At 42.3% G+C, this 18,807-nt stretch overlaps 1 protein-coding gene across 1 annotated transcript in view; it reads left to right on the top strand.

The window, feature by feature from the left end:
- rnf123 (ring finger protein 123) overlaps positions 1–18,807 on the top strand; it is a 137,321-nt gene that overhangs the window by 23,774 nt on the left and 94,740 nt on the right. Inside the window, exons 25-35 of the mRNA XM_071493713.1 lie at positions 2,946–3,029; positions 5,565–5,672; positions 5,783–5,960; positions 7,401–7,475; positions 8,174–8,261; positions 9,502–9,589; positions 9,921–10,005; positions 14,446–14,585; positions 16,402–16,458; positions 16,739–16,870; positions 17,699–17,774. Coding sequence (XP_071349814.1) covers positions 2,946–3,029; positions 5,565–5,672; positions 5,783–5,960; positions 7,401–7,475; positions 8,174–8,261; positions 9,502–9,589; positions 9,921–10,005; positions 14,446–14,585; positions 16,402–16,458; positions 16,739–16,870; positions 17,699–17,774 — 1,111 coding nt within the window. The remainder of the gene's footprint in view (positions 1–2,945; positions 3,030–5,564; positions 5,673–5,782; positions 5,961–7,400; positions 7,476–8,173; positions 8,262–9,501; positions 9,590–9,920; positions 10,006–14,445; positions 14,586–16,401; positions 16,459–16,738; positions 16,871–17,698; positions 17,775–18,807) is intronic.

The raw sequence follows: 18,807 nt of genomic DNA, 5'->3' as shown, positions 1-18,807 counted from the left end.
TAAAATTCAAAGAGGTCCAGTCACAGCAAAGGTCCTGAACACTGGTCTGTTATAAAAAATGATTACGAGACTATATTAGGCTTAAAAATATAATAATAGCTATATGTTTGAATGGTGTTGCACTGATTGGCTGAGTAGCATCATGTGGCCAGTGCTGTAAAGGCTAGAAAAGCTGCGCTGGTTGAAACAGAAATGCTTTAATAACTCTCAGTTATTTATAGGTTATAGGTCCAGGTCTAGATATGACTGAGTCTGTGGTCTGCCCATTAGTGACCTCTGATGTAGGCCTATGGAAAACATATCCTTTTTTTTTTTTTAAGTGAACATTGTTATTAATCTATCCCAATAGCTTTGTTCTTGACAACATTCAAATCCTGCTGATGTGTGCACAGTACGCTACTGAACATATATGATAAAAACAACTCTCTGGATTGAGGTATTTTACATAACGAGTACTGGTACTTTTGATTCTTTAAGATCTTCATTTCAGAACTTTTTTACTGTCTGTTTAGTTGAATGAAGAACTGACTGAGTTTGATCAGGGAACTTGTTTATTCAGTCAGGAAGAAAACCTGCTCTGAGAAGACGACGTTAAATCTCAACTGTAAAAAGAAGGAAACAAGGAGCTCATTTCACTATCACATGCATCTACGCTGTATGTCATAGCTCCTCTACTGTCTCCACCTCGTCCCACTGCTCACTCTCTGCTGCTCTGACCCACAGCAGCTGCTTTACATTCGTCTGTGCCGTCACTGTCTCAGGGGTTATTGAAGGGCAGATGGAAGCCGCTCCTGTCTCATCCTCCACACTTTCCTGATATCAGGCCATAAAGCTTTTATATGGAAGCTGTGTTGTTGACTTGAAAATGAGACTTGGAAACGTGTTTGTGGAAAAAGGATGGAGTGGTCATTTGTTGTATCGTGTATCAGTATTAAGATGAGTTAGTGTTGCCAAAGTGCTGCTGTCTGATGGGAAACATTTTCAGAGTGATTTACAGAGAGGTTCAAAGTGTTTTTGAGGAGACTGTCCTCGAGCTGATGGACGACCACAGAAGTGATGGAAAACTGTGTGCAGGGGGGCGGGGGAGTTCACTGAGAAATAAAAACTGTTTTAGGTTTTATTTTCATCCTGACTTTTTTTTTTTCACCAAGTTTAGTGAGAAAGCTGCTGAGTCAGTAACGCTGGTCAGCTGAATGAGTACCAACTGGAAGCTTGACTTGAACCTGGACTCTGGAACAGATGAAAGACCCAGCTGATCTAATAGGCTTTCTGGACAGTAAGGAGTTAAAAGTGCCTGGATGTGAGAGGTCTGGATGGACTGGTGTTAATACTCAGGCCGACACAGACCTGCCTCAGTCCTCAGAGATGAAATGAAAACAGGTGTAGTCACAGTTAGAGTGACTGTAGAGGTGTATTGTGCAGATTAGTGGCAGAAATTTATTTATTAACAGGAAAACAAAATCGGAGAGAGGAAAAACTGTACACGAACAGTTTACAACAGCAGCACAATCACTGTAACAGTGTTCACTGTAGCTAAGCAGTGAAGCTGTTCTCTCCTCTGAAACCAAACTAACTCTGACTCTTCCATCCTTCAGGAGGCCTTGAACTGTGCAGAGCCTGAGAGTGAAAATAGAATAATAATGATAATAATGAAAACATTGTGTGTTTCTGTGTGAACACATCAGACGTAAAGGCTCTTTTGTGTGAATGTCTTTCTGGTGAATGCAGTTTCTCTGGTTAAATATGAAAAAGTTTTAGGATCTTGCACCCAGATAAATGAATGATGATTATTTAACTTTAGTCCCTCTGCCTCTCTCGCTCTCCTGCTCCCTTTTCTTTTATGATCGTTTCATCCCTCTTATTTCCTTTCTCATCTCCCAGTAATCCTCCCAGATTCTCGTCTGCTGCTGGAACAGAGATTGTCCTTCCTGACAGCTCGGCCTCTCGACCTCTCTGTTATTGTTTCGTCCTGTTTCTAATTTAAAAATACAGCCCACAAGTGGGTTTCTTTATAGCCCCCTAATGCTGTGTGATGATGGCACTGTTTGGAAAAGTGCTGCTCAGTGCTGTGACTTATATGTTTTTTATGATATAGGTAATTTATACTATGTGCCATTTTATTGGTCATCATGTTGGGAGACTGTTGGTAGAAGCCATTTCAAACAGTGCATCGTATAGATGAGTGAAGACAACACAGGACTGATGTGTGACAGTCAGATTTATTCTGCTGTCTTTGTGTCTGTGGATCAGTTGGTTCAGTTTTATACTCATATGAGAAACTCTTTCAGCTTCACTGCATCAGTATTTAAGATTTTGAAACCCTCTTCATAGTGACAAATCTGTAAATCTCTGTAAACTGCATCTTGTAATCAATTCAGATCGATTTAAATACAGTTGAAACTGTATAATGCTACATGATTGTCTGTTCAGCTCGGCTCCATACTGTCCTCCACTGATTTGTATTGATTAGATTGGTTTACTGGTAGATCTGCAGGTGATCAGCAGCTCAGACAAGTGAACTATAAACTGTAAATGTTGAATTGGAACAATTAGTGTGTCTCAAATTGGATATTTCAGTCAGTACGTGTAGTACATGGTATACATGATGTAACCCACTCACTGGCGTAGTCCGTGAATTTCGACAAGGTAGTGTCGTCCTAAATCTGACACTGCTGTTGTGCACTCACAGGAAATGCCGACTGCTTTGCTCACTTCATTTGAAAATGAGAGTTTTACTGTCTTGTGTGTGCCCCCCCTATATTAGGGGAAAATCAAGCATATTTAACTGCTTATTTAACTAAGTTTAATCATGTCACATGTAGCCATGACTCTGTTAGTTATGGTTACCTTTATAAAGCTAAATGATAAACACTGGTAAAACATTCAAACAGGGAGAATCAGACCTGTGACGGTCCCTCACGAGTGTTTCTCTTGTTTCCCTCCAGATGGTGGTGGTCTCAGACGATGTCCATGAGTACGCTGTGGCTCTGAAGGACACGGAGGAGAAGATCGCTCGCTGCCCTGCACGGGTGCGTCAAACTCAATCATGGTTTCCATTCATTTCTCATGATTTCATTTGTTGAGGTTCAGTGTGTTTCTCTTCAGTATCTTTTGCTTTGTTGGTGCTCAGTTGAAGATAATTGGCCCTGCTCCATTCAACGCTCCTGTCAGCCATGTATAGTAAGATTAAGATTGATATTAAGATTCATTAATTATTCATTATAATTATTAATATAAATTAGCAGTGTTCCAGCAGCAAGGGGGACAGTGCAAGCTGCAAATGTCAGTATTAAATACTTAAGAAAAAAGATAAATAATAGATAATAATATGACATGTACAATTAGATATTTATAAAATATACAACAATTACTGCAGCAGATAATCACGGTTGGTGTGTGAAGTTATAGTAGCTTGTCTCATTAGCATTGTGCAGGGCACGAGTGTCACTGGCAGCTCAACAGTCACATGACTGGAGGAGTTGGTTCTGCAGTCATTTGTACATGTACAGAGAAAACCAGTAAATACATCTGCAGGTAAATAAAACAGGTGAGAGGTGGTTCTGATGAGAGATGTATATTTGTGTATTGTCAGGTTAATGCAGTGTGTGCGCAACAGACCCAGCCACTTCTATCATTATTCAAATTGTAACGATTGTAATTAACTCTGCACTGTTGCTTTGATTTAGAGCAACACACTCCACACTGGAGAAGAGTGTGTAGATATTTGATTTTAAGGTTTTCTGTTCTTCGAGGATGAAGTTTCGGTGAGAAGTTTCAGAAAGTTGCCATATCCCTGGTGCGAGTTGTTCCTAACCTGTCTGAGCTGTCAGAGGATTTATGATATTAATACCTCTGACACTGTGGTAGGAAGGAGACCTGTAGTGGTGCTCGGTGAGGAAGCAGGTGGAATATGACACCCAGCAGAGCATGAATTTAAATTAGTATGAAAGGGAATCATTAATCTGTAGTGATGTGAGGAGGTGAGGATACATGCTGAGCTCTGTGCTGACAGTTGTATTCTCTGTGTGGGACGCTGACAGTCATGGCGAACACCCAGACAGCCAAACCTGTGTCTGTCCTGCTGTACTGAAAGACCACAGAGTTTCTGTTGCAGTAGACTGGAAGAAAAGCAGCATCGCCGAGAGATCACAATTATTTGTCTGATGCAAAAAACAACGAAATGCCTTGAATTTGCAGTAACCTTCCTTGTTTTATTGACATCCTGTTGATGACACCATATTGTGGTGGAAATCTTGTGAGCTGGAGAAAAAGAAGATCACCAGGAGTTCAGATCTCTCAGGCAGAAGCCTTGTGAACCTGGTGCCAAGGAGAAAATGATGAGCAGTGCAAAGCCAGCGTGTGAATCAGAGTTGTGCTACACCAATTCCTGAAGTTGTCTGTTCCTGCAGGGCAAATATATTCCTACGTATTGTCACAGGGTTGCAGCACTTTATCGTACCTTACCCAAATATGGCTAAACTATAGTCTAAACCAGTGGTTCCCAAAGTTCTCCAACTCATGGCCCACTTGTAAACCTCAAAGATTCAGGATTGAACTGAAAGCAGAGGAAGCTCCATTTTTCTGTCTTGAGTCTCTTACCTTTTAATTCTTCCTGTTATCCATGTTCATGCTCCAGTTTTTGCCATGTAGATGTAATCTTTTAGCGCCCAATCATACTGATATAGCACGGAAGTATACGGCGCGGTCCGGTCGGCAACAACATAAAAGTTCCTATCGTTGACTTATCACAGTGATGGGCCTTAATACGAAAAAAACAAAAAAAACAATGAGAGGAGTTTTTAAACATTTGTAATGTTTGTGAGGCTCATTTTGTTTTAAAACATTTAAAAACATTATTATGTTATAAATGTTTAAAATTGCATCTTTTCACCAAAATTGCACTCTTTTGCAAATGATTTGTCGGCACAGTTGCAATATCTTCACCCACCGGTTGGGAACCACTGGTCAAAACCTGTATGTATGAAAACTCTGTATTGTAGTGGTTCTTACCTAATTCATGTTCCTTTGTCATGCCGTTTGCCTCACTGAACTCATCCTTGACTAGAACTGGATTTGGGCAGTTCTCTATAAGATCGGCTTTTCACTGCTTCCTTATCTATAAGACCTTGGTTTCCCCAGCCACAGAGGGCAGTAGTGGCTCCATCTGTCAGTCATAATAGAAGCTGAACAGTGAACCATTGTCTCACACTATGAGGTCTTAATTATCTGAAGTCTTTGAGCATTAGTTTGGGCCTAGAATATAAAAAACAACACTAAAAAAAAGAAGATTCCTTCACAAACATGTTATTTTCCTCACATCTTTACTTCTCTGTTTCCTTCAGTAACCTCCTGCTTTCCTTCACAGCACCTCCAGTCATGTGTGATACACAAACATACACAAGTACACAGCTTAATGCCACGCTGTGTGTGTTAGTGTCTCTGCCCTGGTGGGAGCCGGGCACAGGTGTCCTCTTATTAAAAGACCTGTTAAATTGAAAAATCGCACCCTGACAGTAATTTGTTAGAGGATGAGTAAACATCTCTCTGCACGTTGCCTCCTACAGAGACCCGACATCCTGGAGGAGCTCCAGAAAAGCCAGAAGGTGTTTGCAGAGAAGCTGAACCACCTCAGCAGGAGACTGGCCTGGATCAACGCCACCATCTACTCCAAGGTGATCCAGCCCCTCCGTGTCTGCGTTTGGTGTTTGGCTCGTTGATTCTTGTCGCTTCTAATGTGTTTGGTGATTTGTCTCACTCCCTCGATCTGTGTGTGTCCATACAGGAGAAGATGTTGGACGTGTACTGGCTGCTGTGCGTTTGTATTCGCACCATTGAACACGCCGACAACACCGGCTCCTTGTTTGCCTTCGCTCCAGAGTTCTACCTCAATGTGGCCATGAATGCATACAGCGCCCTCAAGAACTACTTCAGCCCCGCAAACAGCATGGAGGAACTGCCAGGTAGAGCACAGCTGATGTTTCTGTGAGGAGCAAACTGTCACCAGGCTCCAGTGATCACATCTGTCGCATCCAGATCAGTGTTTGATTTCACGACTCTGCTCTTTAAAGCTACAGGAAACGTGATGTAAAATCATGTTTCTTCCTTATCTGTATCAAAGAAAACATGGAGTTGATGCAAATAAAATCACCATGGGAACAATTAATCCACCTGGCATAGATTGGCTATGGGAACACACACACAAAGATATATGATATTATCACAGGAGGGTGTTTAATGATATTTATATGATATTTATAATTATATTGTTATATGTTTCATTTATGTTTGTTCAGTTGTTTTTAATAATACATAATTTTATAGGTATTTTTTATAATTTGAAATTATATTGTATCTTATTTTATTTTTCAAGCACATTGACTGTCACTAAACAGCAGTTCAAAGTTTTATTTGTCACATGACATAGTATAATATACAGTAAGCAGAGCAGTGAAACGAGGGTGGGACTTAGCAGAAGGGCAGACTGTGCAAAACTGCAAAAGAAAAAAGTTTTTTCTTGATGTTATGAAAAATATTGCACGTGGAGGGAAATATTGCAATGTTCAATATTATCAAATATCAGCCCAAACCTATTAATAAATCCTCCTTCATAAAGATTCCAATGTTCAGATTCTGATGAAACCATGTTAAAGATGTGTTGATCCAATTGTGGAGGAAACATTTGTGCTGCTTTTAAACTGTGTTGCATTATACAAAGAGATGTTTGTGTTGTTTAGCTCATCCTTATTGATTTGAATTAGGTGGACAAAATAATAGGAACACTGTCAACCAGGTGCAATGCTGTTCAGCAGCATCACAAACTACATCCTCAAAGTGATCGCACAGTTGAATCAATATGTCTTGAATCAAAATCTGAACATCAGAACCTTCATGAAGGAAGGTCTGTTACTGGACTGTTGGATCAGACTTAGCCTGAGCTGGTGTTCCTCATAAACTGATAACTGAGTGTGTGCATCGCTGTCCAACTCTGCTGAAACTCAGATATTTCATGGAGGGAACTTTCTCCAGTAAAAGTCCAACACATGACAGCCTGTCAGTGCTAATTAGACTAATGACTAATGTCAGTCACACATCAGAGGCGAAGCCTAAAAGCAGCGTCTGGACCAGGAAGCAAAGACGGCAACATGTAGGTAAAGAAAGCAGTGAGCAGCAGTTTACAGCAGCTGCTACACATTCATGAAGCACTCTCACACTGCAACGTCATCACTTGTGTGTCCCAGACAGTCTGTTGTGTCAGCTCTTCAGTGTGCGCTGAAGTGGGGTCCAGGTTGTCGCTGATGTTTGCTGTCAGCTGAAGATCAGAGTGATGAACGTGTTTTCTCTTCGTAAGCAGAATTTCATGCACATGTGCCAACATTTTCTTTTTTTCTTCATCCCTTCAGGCTACGAAGAAACATTGACTCAACTAGCTGCTATCCTTGCTAAGCACTTTGCAGATCCACGCATAGTTGGAACAGGTAACACACACACACACACACACACACACACACACACTGTGTATGTGCTTGCACATGCAGAGACTCTGCTGTAATGATGGAGCCTCCTCCTCTGACTCCTGTCTCTCCTGTTTCTCCTCTTCTGTTTATTTCCTGCTTTTTATTCTTCCTGTGACGCACGTTAGTGTCAGTGCTGCATTTACTAAACAGATGGAAACGAGAGGCAGGTCATTTGATTTACTTTAAATACTGTTAAACAGGATCTGATGCGGGTCTGTTCCCCTTCTTCCTGGTAGAATCGTATTTTCTGTAGTGCCCCCCTCTGGTTGGGGTGAGGGGGAAAATATTTCAACACAGCTCCAACCTGTTCTTAAAGTTACAGGAAGGTGGAAAAGTAAAGTTTTCTGCTGCTGAACTTTTCATATTGGATGTAAAAAAATGCTTCTGGTTCTCTGAGAATGTATGTATCCTGCAGAAAGAATCAGTTAAATATCCTGATGAGAGCAGAGATTCATCTTAAGATTTAGATTTTATTTTGCTGCCCTGTTGAAGTAACTTGACCTTTTGTAAAGTGCCAAACAAATAAAAGTTATTTTTATTATTATAATTATTATTCTTGTTTATCTGAAGGTCTTTAAATGCACCACTGTCCTTTATCTGATGGGTTTAAATCTTGCAGTTAAAAAGTGTTGTGGGTTTCTCTGCTGTCTTCCTCTCAGATATCAAAGACTCTCTAATGCAGGCACTGGCCAGCTACGTCTGCTACCCACAATCCCTCAGGGCAGTGGAGAGGATCCCTGAGGAACAGTGAGTGTCCTTGTTTACTTTTCCTCTTTCTTGATTAAAACAGCTGATGTTCATAATTTCAGGTCTGTCCCAAAAGGTGAAGTCAGAGACTCTACAGGTCATGAATGACTTGAGAACAGATTTACTCAGGATAAGGTGAAACACAAACTTGCAATCTGGAATTTACGGCTGCAGTCTGCATGTGTTTAACTCCTGATTTACTATGACAGCAGCTCATTACTCTGAGAGTGACGGAGAGCTCGGCGGGCACAGTCCAGAGCAGGGATTTTAGAAAATCAATGATAATGTTCTGATCCTGACTCCACAACATCCACTTCAACATCAGCTCCATTTCACATGAGAGAACAAAAAAGGTTGATAAAAGAAAAACAGAGGCTGTCAGCTCACCGAACAAGGAAGTGTGACTTTGCTTTTCAGCATTTTCTTAATAAATTCAGGATCCTCTGTGAGACTGTTCTCCTGACTCCTCCTGTGTCAGGTCCACCTGAAACACACCTGTACGATCAGACAGACGCTCCAGTCTGATTCTGGCTGCGGGTCGTCTCACACTCGCATCAGTTCACATCAGTTTTTTCTGAAACACAATTAAAGTTGTTAGAGGCCAGATGAGACCAGATGTCTCAGAAATGAACAGATGTTTGTTTTTGATGCTGCCACCTCCTCTTCTGACACCCCTATCACCCTCACTTACTGAAGCAAAGTCACACTTCCTGTTCACTTCTTTACCCGATCTCCTTGTATTTTGTCTTATTGAACAGATTTAGCACTTAGTACTTAGACCAAGGTCTCTTACTGCACTAAAGCTTTAGTATTGTCCCTCTGTTGTAAGTGGCTTTGGAGAAAAGCATTTGCAGAGTGAGTAAATCTAAATGTAACTTTCTCCACTGGAGGCGTTTTATATAATATATGGAGATATGATCTTCAGCACAAAGAAAAAAAAATCAGTGTTAATGTGAAAAAAATTCAACATTAAGAAACAAATAAATATTAAGAAATTTAAAAAAAATAAAGAAAACAACTTGTTATTTTATTTGAGACTTTTGGTCAGTATCCAAACCACTGTGAAGCCAAAAAAAACAAATGTAGTTTTACATGTTCCTGTTCACTGTAGCACAGACTGTTCTTACTAATGTAGCTGCAGGAAACAGGTGATGGGGGGGGGGGGGGGGGGGGGGGGGGGGGGTTCCCCTGGAAACCTGCAGGTGTGACGTCCCAGCTCTGATCTGTGCTGTGTTTTCAGACGTGTTGCCATGATGAGGAATCTGCTGGCTCCCTATGAACAGAGACCCTGGGCTCAGACCAACTGGATCCTGGTCAGACTCTGGAGGGTAAGCACAAACACACACACACACACACACACAAACACACACGCACACACACACACACACAAAATGGGTTAACTTCAGGGAGCCCACACCTCAGCAGACAGCTGTATCAGTATCTGTGAATAATCAGCGTCTCCATCACAGTTTGTCACCAGAGACACTGACTTGTTGATTTTTACACTGTCAACTGTGATGGTCACTCTGTGTCTGGGTCACAATAAAATAATGACTGGCTGATAACTGAGAGCAGCACCAACAGGCCAGTGTGTGTCAGGTCATACCAGTGTTTGGTGTGTGTGTCTCCAACAGTCTGAGCTGTGCTCCTGTTTTTCAGGGCTGTGGTTTTGGCTACAGATACACTCGCCTGCCTCACCTCCTGAAGACCAAACCTGAGGACGCCAACCTGCCCAGTCTGCAGAGTAGGTGGCCTCTGTCGGTCTCTGTCTGTCTCTCTCTGTCTCTCTGTCTGTCTGTCTCTCCGTCTCTGTCTCTGTCTCTGTCTCTGTCTGTCTGTCTCTCTCTCTGTCTCTCTCTATCTCTCTCTCTCTCTCTGTCCCTGTCTCTGTCTCTCTGTCTGTCTCTCTCTTTCTCTCTGTCTCTGTTTCTCTCTCTCTGTCTCTGTCTCTTTCTCGCTGTCTCTCTTTCTCTGTGTCTCTCTCTCTCTGTCTCTCTCTCTCTCACTCTCACTCTGTGTCTCTCCCTGTCTCTCCCTCTCTCTCTGTCTCTCTCTCTGTCTCTCTCCCCATCTCTCCCTGTCTCTCTCTCTCTCTCTCTCTCTCTCTCTCTCTCTGTGTCCCTCTCTGTCCCTCTCTGTCCCTCTCCCTGTCTCTCTGTCTCTCTCTGTCTCTCTCTCTGTCTCTCTCCCCGTCTCTCCCTGTCTCTCTCTCTCTCTCTGTCCCTCTCTGTCCCTCTCTGTCTCTGTCTCTCTCCCTCTCTCTCTCTCTCTCTCTCTCTGTCCCTCTCTGTCCCTCTCTCTGTCTCTCTCTCTGTCTCTCTCCCCATCTCTCTCTGTCTCTCCCTGTCTCTCTCTCTCTCTCTCTGTCCCTCTCTGTCTCTCTGTCTCTCTCTGTCTCTGTCTCTGTCTCTCTCCCCGTCTCTCCCTGTCTCTCTCTCTCTCTCTGTCCCTCTCTGTCCCTCTCTGTCCCTCTCTGTCTCTGTCTCTCTCCCTCTCTCTCTCTCTCTCTCTCTCTGTCCCTCTCTGTCCCTCTCTCTGTCTCTCTCTCTGTCTCTCTCCCCATCTCTCTCTGTCTCTCCCTGTCTCTCTCTCTCTCTCTCTCTGTCCCTCTCTGTCTCTCTCTCTGTCTCTCTCCCCATCTCTCTCTGTCTCTCCCTGTCTCTCTCTCTCTCTCTGTCCCTCTCTGTCCCTCTCTGTCCCTCTCTGTCTCTGTCTCTCTCCCTCTCTCTCTCTCTCTCTCTCTGTCCCTCTCTGTCCCTCTCTCTGTCTCTCTCTCTGTCTCTCTCCCCATCTCTCTCTGTCTCTCCCTGTCTCTCTCTCTCTCTCTCTGTCCCTCTCTGTCTCTCTCTCTGTCTCTCTCCCCATCTCTCTCTGTCTCTCCCTGTCTCTCTCTCTCTCTCTGTCCCTCTCTGTCCCTCTCTGTCTCTCTCCCCATCTCTCCCTGTCTCTCCCTCTCTCTCTGTATAGTTTATTTTTTGGCAGCCTGTGTTGCTCCCTGGCTGTTCCCTCTCTCTGTCAGTGTCTGTGGGCAGCAGGAGGCTGATCTGTCTGTCAGTGGGAACATGAGTAAGTGTTGATCGGTGTTGGAGCTGCGGTCGACCAGTCAGCAGTCCAGGGTGTCTCCAGACCTGTGCGCTTTGTGTTGCCGGGATCTTTTCCAGTCGTTCAGTAGAATTAAGATGAAACGACTGAATCAATAATGTTCAGTGTGTGTTCTCGTTCTCTCTCTCTCTCCTGCTGTTTGTCTGTTTCTGACTCTGTTTGTCCCTCATGTTTTTCTTTCTGTTCATCCCCTTCTCGCTTTTTTATTTTAGAAAAAAAAACTTTCAGTTTTTTGAGAATGTTCCTGGTTCAGATCAGAGGCCTGGTTTTCTTTCATGAATTTCCATAAATACATTGAGGCCATGACTGAATGTCTACAGCAGCTTTATTTTTACTACATCACGGTTGATTTGCGGCTTTAATCATTGGTGTGTGTGTGTGTGTGAGTGTGTGAGTGTGTGAGTGTGAGTGTGAGAGATCTCACAGAGGAAGGTTTAAAATGACATGAAGGTAAATGGGATGTGAATCAGTGAAGTTGTCATAGATGTTTTTGAACAGACGGAGATCAGCAGTTTATTTTAGGAAGCAGGAGGGAGATGGAGACACACACACACACACACACACACACACACACACACTGTGCTAACGTCCACTGGTCCCTGGTGTTTTCTGACCATAATCATTTTAGAAAGGTACAAAACCACAGCAGCTATGACCCATAAATTATGTCAAGTTTTTTCTGTGATGCCAGTTTGTTAGTTCTGTTTGCTATTGAGTCGTCACATACAAACACGAACCTCAATGAGACCTGCGTCAAACCATCACGCTGCACAGCTGTGTCATCACACACTGAGCGATACAAATGGACGACATCTTCAGTTTATGTATCATTAGGCTACGTCCACACTACTGTGTTTTCATTTTAAAACAAAAACTATCTCCGCCCAGACGAGCGTTTTAGCTCCGCATCAGAAATGATTTTTTCGTCCACACTAACACAGGTTTAGTTTGGACAGCAGGTGAAAACGTAGCGAAAGAGCTGCCTTTAACTAAAACAGTAGTGAGGATGTAGCCTAATGCAGTGTTGTAAGTGTTGTAAGTACAGAGGTAATGTGGATAACGAGCTCCTTCCCAGCCTGCTGTCATGTCCCTTGAATCATTTAATTTAATGATTAGCATGTTTTTACCATGTCGTTGTCCTCTTAGGATCAAAGCTCTTTCTGGCTTTTTTTTTTTTCCTCTGAATTGTGATTTTCTGCTCTTCCTCTCTCCTGCATGATAATTGACTCTCGTCTGTGTGCCTTCTCATCTGCATGCCTTTCAGGAGATCTGTCCATTGCTAGTTTCCAAAGTAAGTTATTTATTCCACCACTCCCAGTGGTCGCTGTCTTCATTCGTTATTTTGCCGTGACTCTTTGTGAGTGGTGTTGAGTGCACAGTCCCACCTACAGCTCCTCAGTCTGAAGAAGTAGAACCTGTAGTGAGTAGATTTTCGTGACCAATTTTCCCAAGAGGAATTCAGCGCAGTGGATGTCATTATGTGTCTTCCCCTTATCAGCAGACACTCTGTGCTTATTTTGTTTTGTTTGCCTCTCGCTCTCATCCATGTCCCCTCCCTCTGGTTTCAGTCAGTAATGAGTATTGGTTTATTATAGTGAGGTGGTGAAATGACACACACAGACATGCACTATAACAAAACTAGCCTCTTTCACACAGCCTGTTTGTTTTGGTGTAAACAAGCGACGGTGGAATAATGAGGGCTCTTCTTAATGAGCATCGCAGACTCTCTGTTTGAAAGAGGCCAGTGAGAGAGAAAGACACGATGACTGACAGAAGTGACTGTGTGTGAATGTGGATTAGGACTTTTCTGTTCATGTATTAGTTGGTAGTTCTAGATTGACCTAATAAATCTTTATCTTCTCCTTTATTGTATTGTTTTTAGTTAGAATCTATCCTGTCTGTATTTTTCTCTGTATTAAACCTGAACCACAGACATGGTGCTGATTGGTCCCTGCTCCCTAGCCTTCATTAACCCTGTCCTCACTGCAGTTGTGCTGTGAAAACAACACAGTGAAAATAATATTAATTCTACTTAATGATCATTGAATATCAGCTTGGTGAATGGCAGATTTTTCTGCAGGAAGTGCTGAACATTAGCTGAATGCAAAATGTTGTTGCATCGCTGCAGGTCACAGTGGTCCTCTTTAGAGGGGCCAGACCCTTGACTGGGAACCACTGCACTAAACTGTCTAACTGTATACAAAGTGGTTAAAAGCAGATACAACAGTAAAATGCTGCTGAAGCATCAGGAGAATCAGGATCAATGATCTGATGATGTCAGAGTGAGTCAGAGATCAGTCACAGGAGACAGTTAACGGCACAATGAAGTACTTTTACTGACAGAGGCTAAAGAGAGATTTGTTAATTGATAACAAACTGTGGAGCTTAATGAGTCCAGTTTATTTTACCAGCTGATAACAGGTATCAGAGGAGGACACAAAGAGACACACACAGGAATCTTCACTGGTGAACAGAGCTGGTAAAAACCTGTGTATACATGGGTATAAAGTTCAGAACAGAGCAGAGATTGCACCACACCACCACGTGTTCCTGCCTGCAGCAGTCTGACCTCTGAGCTGTATCTTTAGGCTCTTTGATGCTTCAGAGCAGAAATGTTGATTTTATTCTTCTGGGATGCAACAGAGACGAGGAGGAGGAGGGAGGAGGGAGGAGGACAGGAGGGGAGAAGTTATTAGGCTTAATGAACACTTGACTCCACAGTGCTCCATCACACCTCCCAAAGGAGGAAGGAGCTCAGCAGAGCTTTCCCTCATCGTTTCCATACACTTGTGTTCCTCCTCATCCTCCTCTACTCTGTATCTTCACTTCTTCTCTCTCCTCCTGCCTTTGTCCTCCTGCCTGCTCCCATGTAATATACCATGTCCTCTTTCTCCAGTTTTCCTCTTACCTGCTTCGCCGCCTCCTGCGTCCTCTCCTCGAATTAGACTTTGAACCCCGTCCTCCTTTTGGTGTGAGAGTAAAACCAGACCTGCTGCTCCACTGAGAAATGAGGGACATGCTGTCCTGTGTGGCTGCTGTTTTTTTTTTTTTTGACCTTTTTCCTCTCATCTGATTGGTTTAGAGCCGTGTCCGTCACTGCTGCTGCAGAGACACATGGCGCAGCTGCTGAGCATGGACAAGGACATGGCCGCCTCGTTCCTCAACAGTGTCCTGAACCAGCTCAACTGGGCCTTCTCCGAGTTCATCGGCATGATCCAGGAGGTGAGACAAAGCACCCTGTGGTACTACACAGATACACACATTACAGTGTGTATTAGGAAACACAGGAGCCATTGGTGATTTATTCATAGAGCTTGTACTTTAGGGAAAAAATCTTGACTCATGCAAAGAAAACCAGGTTCAAGAAGGAGGTGAGAAGAATGATTTATGTCTGTCTCCACTGTCGAATGACCAGTAGGAGAAAAATGTGTTAAACTGCAGCTTTTAGTCCCCAAAGAGTCACTGATGTATCATTGCTCTTTTTTAACATCGTCAGACATTAATTCACGTTTTCTGGAAAGCTGCTTAAACTTTGCTCTGAATTTAAATGGAGTTCAGTTTTTCAGTTGTCTTACCCAACCAAATAACCTCCATCAGCTTACAGCTTCCGTTTATGTACCAAAATATGCAGCCATGTTTCAGCTTTGGTAACATTTTCTAAATGAAATGTTCAGATGACACCACCACCTGAAACCAAACATGTCTGCATTTATAACTCATGTTGGTTTAGATTTTACTCTTACGTTTCAAAGATAGTTGAATACAGCGCACAGTGTTTACGACACTCCTGTCTTACAACTCTGTATTTCCTGTTGAGTTTATGAATGCAGTGCTGTGTGGCATCTGAATGGTGAAGCTATGTTGTCAGACCCTTATGTCAGCACCTGAATGCACCACCAGGAGGAATTCATGCTGCCTAATTTAATATAATCAAAGCTCTAAAATGAAGAAGGTTTAAAAGGTGGTGAGAAAGTTTCATGTCTCAGCGAGTTAATTTTTACATTGGACTAAAATCACCTGAAGTCATCGAGCCTCATTTGAAACTGACATCAACACTTCCATACATGGGGAGATGTTTGTCAGGAATGTGACAGCAGTTCAGATTTACCGGGCTGAATCTGGTGGAATGTCCCTTTAAAGATAACTCGACTGGCTGGTATGAGAGTCAGATGCTGGATGAAGCTCCCATGTAAAAACAGAGTAAGGCTTGCTCTTTGTTTCCCTCTAATAGGATTATTTTGGCTTTCAGATAAATCCTCAGTAAGACTCTGTGAATCATGCAACCTCACAGAGCTTAGTTTTCTAATTGACCATTTTCCTGTGGGAATATCTGGTGTTTTCAGCACTGCAGCATTAGTTGTTGTTTCCTCAGAGCTGCACTGGCTTTCAGCAGCTCTGTGTTTAGCATTAGCTTCTCTTTCCTGTCATTTTAGCAGTTTTCAAGTCCGTGTGAGCCATCGTCAGGTTGAATTTGTCAATACTTTGGTTTAAAATGACAAGATACCTGTAGAACTAATGACCTTTCCATTAGCTTCAGCTGTGTTTCCTGGTAATTAGCAAATGTTAGCATCCTAACAGGCTAAACTAGACTGGTGACCATGGTAACATGGCTAGAAAGGTCTTTAAAATGTTATTGTAATTGAAAGTGTTGTTATTGTTGCTGAGCAGACGTATTATTGTGTATCACGTTCATAGTTTGACTGTCGTTGTCATCAAAGTGACTAATCAAGTTTTCTTACTTCACTTGTAAGAATTCAACAGAAATCTGCTTCAGACTGTCAGTTAGTGGACAGAGATCAGGGTTTTAGGAGTCTGACTTTAAACTGCATGTCACAGTAGATTTATTTGGTGAGTTCAGTAAATTCATTAATTTGTCCGAATTTCATGTTGGTGAAATTTTGAAAGTCAGCATAAATATTAAAGTTTAAGTTTTTTTTCAATCTATTACCTTACTACAGGTTCAATACAATAATACACAGATTCAGATGATTCACAGATACTGGACTGTAATGACGTTCCTCCTTCCCCTCTCTGTCAGATCCAGCAGGCTGCAGAGCGTCCAGAGAGGAACTTTGTGGACACTCGTCAGCTGAAGGTAAACACACAAAACTGTCAGTGTGAGATACTGCACACACTCTTTACACTCAGCTCAGATGTGGACAAGGCCTCAAGACCTGGCCATCAACACCAAGGTCAGGGCTAAGTCCACCGAAAAATCTGTTCACTCACAGTTCATATATCAACCCTGCTGGATAAATCTGCTGCTCCCAGATCAACTGAGTGGCTGGTTCACTGGGATCAGTGTGTGTTCAGGCTTCCCTGCTTCAAGCTGAGTCACCTGGCGTGTTGATTAAATATGTATAACCTTGTTCCAGGTGTGTGCGACCTGCTTCGACCTGTCGGTCAGCCTGCTGCGTGTGCTGGAGATGACCGTCACTCTGGTACCTGAGATCTTCCTCGACTGGTCCCGCCCCTCTGCAGAGCTGCTCCTCAGACGACTGGCTCAGGTGATCCACAGCAGGAGTCACATACATCACAGCGTGATGGGTGTAGTGGGTTCACTGCTGGACTTCTCTTACCTGGGTGACTCTGGGTCATGCTAGGGAAGAAGCTGTTTGTACAACCTATCATTTAACGTCTGAAGCTCCACATTAAATCTAAAAGGATTCACATTTTCAGACGCCATGAGAAAACTAAAATAGAACCCTTCTAATGGGGGCAGAATACACAGTCCTTATTCTGTGAGAACATGGAAACCGTTAAAATGAGGTCTCAGTGGTCTGAAGTGGACAATCAAGTGGGAGTTAGTTTCTTTCCACTGCATCTGAGCAAGGAAACACTACCCACACACACATATTTCTACATTTGTCCAACTATGTTCCTGAAGCTTCAGAGGTTGTTCTTTGTTCATTTCACCCTAATACATGAAAAAGGAGCAGAACATCCTGGCAAATTCTCAAGATAAAGATAAATAGGGTAAAAATAACCTATTTTTTTTATCAAGCTAATTGCTTCACCTGACTTATTATTCATCATCCTAGACAGCTTCTGAGACTCAAGTCTACTCACAACTTTACCACTGCAGTTATTTAACAGCACCTCAGAATTTCTGGTACATTTAAGAGCATTTTCAAATAAACAGCTTTTATTCTGAAGTTTGAGTAAAAATGAAGATTTTTACTTGAGACTAAAATTTTCATTTAAAAAGTTTAATAAATACAAGCCTTGAACGGATGGAGAGGTGTTTGTGTGTTTGTGTGTGTGTGTGTGTGTGTGTGTGTGAGAGAGTGAGTTGCTGAGAAACATATAAATACTTCATGTATCTTCTTCTGCAGCTGTTGAACCAGGTGTTAAACAGAGTAACAGCAGAGAAGAACCTGTTTGATCGTGTTGTCAACTTAAGACTGCCAGGTACACACACACACACACACACACACACACACACACACACACACACACACACAGAAATTTTCTTTAACAAAATGTAATTTGGGCCAAATTACAGGAAACACAGAGACTTACTTCCTATTAGTTGTGGTAAGTTTATAAGCAGTTGTTGAACTACTATATGTTTGCTTTTAGACAAATTTCACAATTTTGCATGTTCAGTTCAGCACTGACTAAAATAGTCTCAGGTTATACTATTAATCAATTGGAATTAATTAATAAGGGTTATAATTAGTGCAAAATTATGAATCCATTTCCTTCAAATTTGAAGGTATCAGTTTATTTCTAGTAAATTATTAGAAACTATGGAAACATTTTGTCACAAGTATTTTTATTGTGAAGAGAAGGATCTTGATCATACATGGCATTAACACGTGTCCCTTCTAGATACATATCACAGACAATATCCATGAAGTAGACTATTTATAAGCCATCAACAAAGAAAATAGTTTTCACAACACCAAGCACTGAATGAACAACAGAACAAGACCAGGGTAATTTGTGGCTGTATTTGGGTTGTTGGGGGTTTAGGAGCACGTGAAAAAGTCATTTCTGAAAAAACTAAAACTGGATGAGACTTTGAGGAGGAGATGTGATGAATAACTGTTAGGTTTCTCATGAAGCCTGGTGGTGAAAATGATGGAGGAGAGGATTAAGAGGAGGACATATCCTGAAGTGTCTCTCACATTCCTCCTCGCTGACAGTGACATGATAATTTACACAGTGACTGTGGTTGTTAGAGAGATGTTTAGGATAAAACTTCAAATCTTAATGTTTCCTGAAACGGGGGAAACGGCTATCTTAGCATAGCAGAAAGACCTGAAACAGGAGGAAACAGCGAGCTTAGCTTGGCATAAAGACCTTAAAGAGGGGAAACTGCTATTTTAGCTTAGAATAAAGACCTGAAACTGGGGAAACAGCTAGCTTAGCTTAGAATAAAGACCTGAAACTGTGGAAAACTGCTGGCCTGCTTCTGTACAAAGGTAAAGAAAAATCC

Source organism: Trachinotus anak, unplaced genomic scaffold (assembly GCF_046630095.1).
Source record: "Trachinotus anak isolate AG129_WGS33_773 ecotype Australia unplaced genomic scaffold, CSIRO_AGI_Tana_v1 ptg000013l, whole genome shotgun sequence".
In the NCBI taxonomy this organism is placed as follows: domain Eukaryota; kingdom Metazoa; phylum Chordata; class Actinopteri; order Carangiformes; family Carangidae; genus Trachinotus; species Trachinotus anak.
Note: the sequence above shows the minus strand (reverse complement) of the source record. Positions and strands in the feature narration are given on the sequence as shown.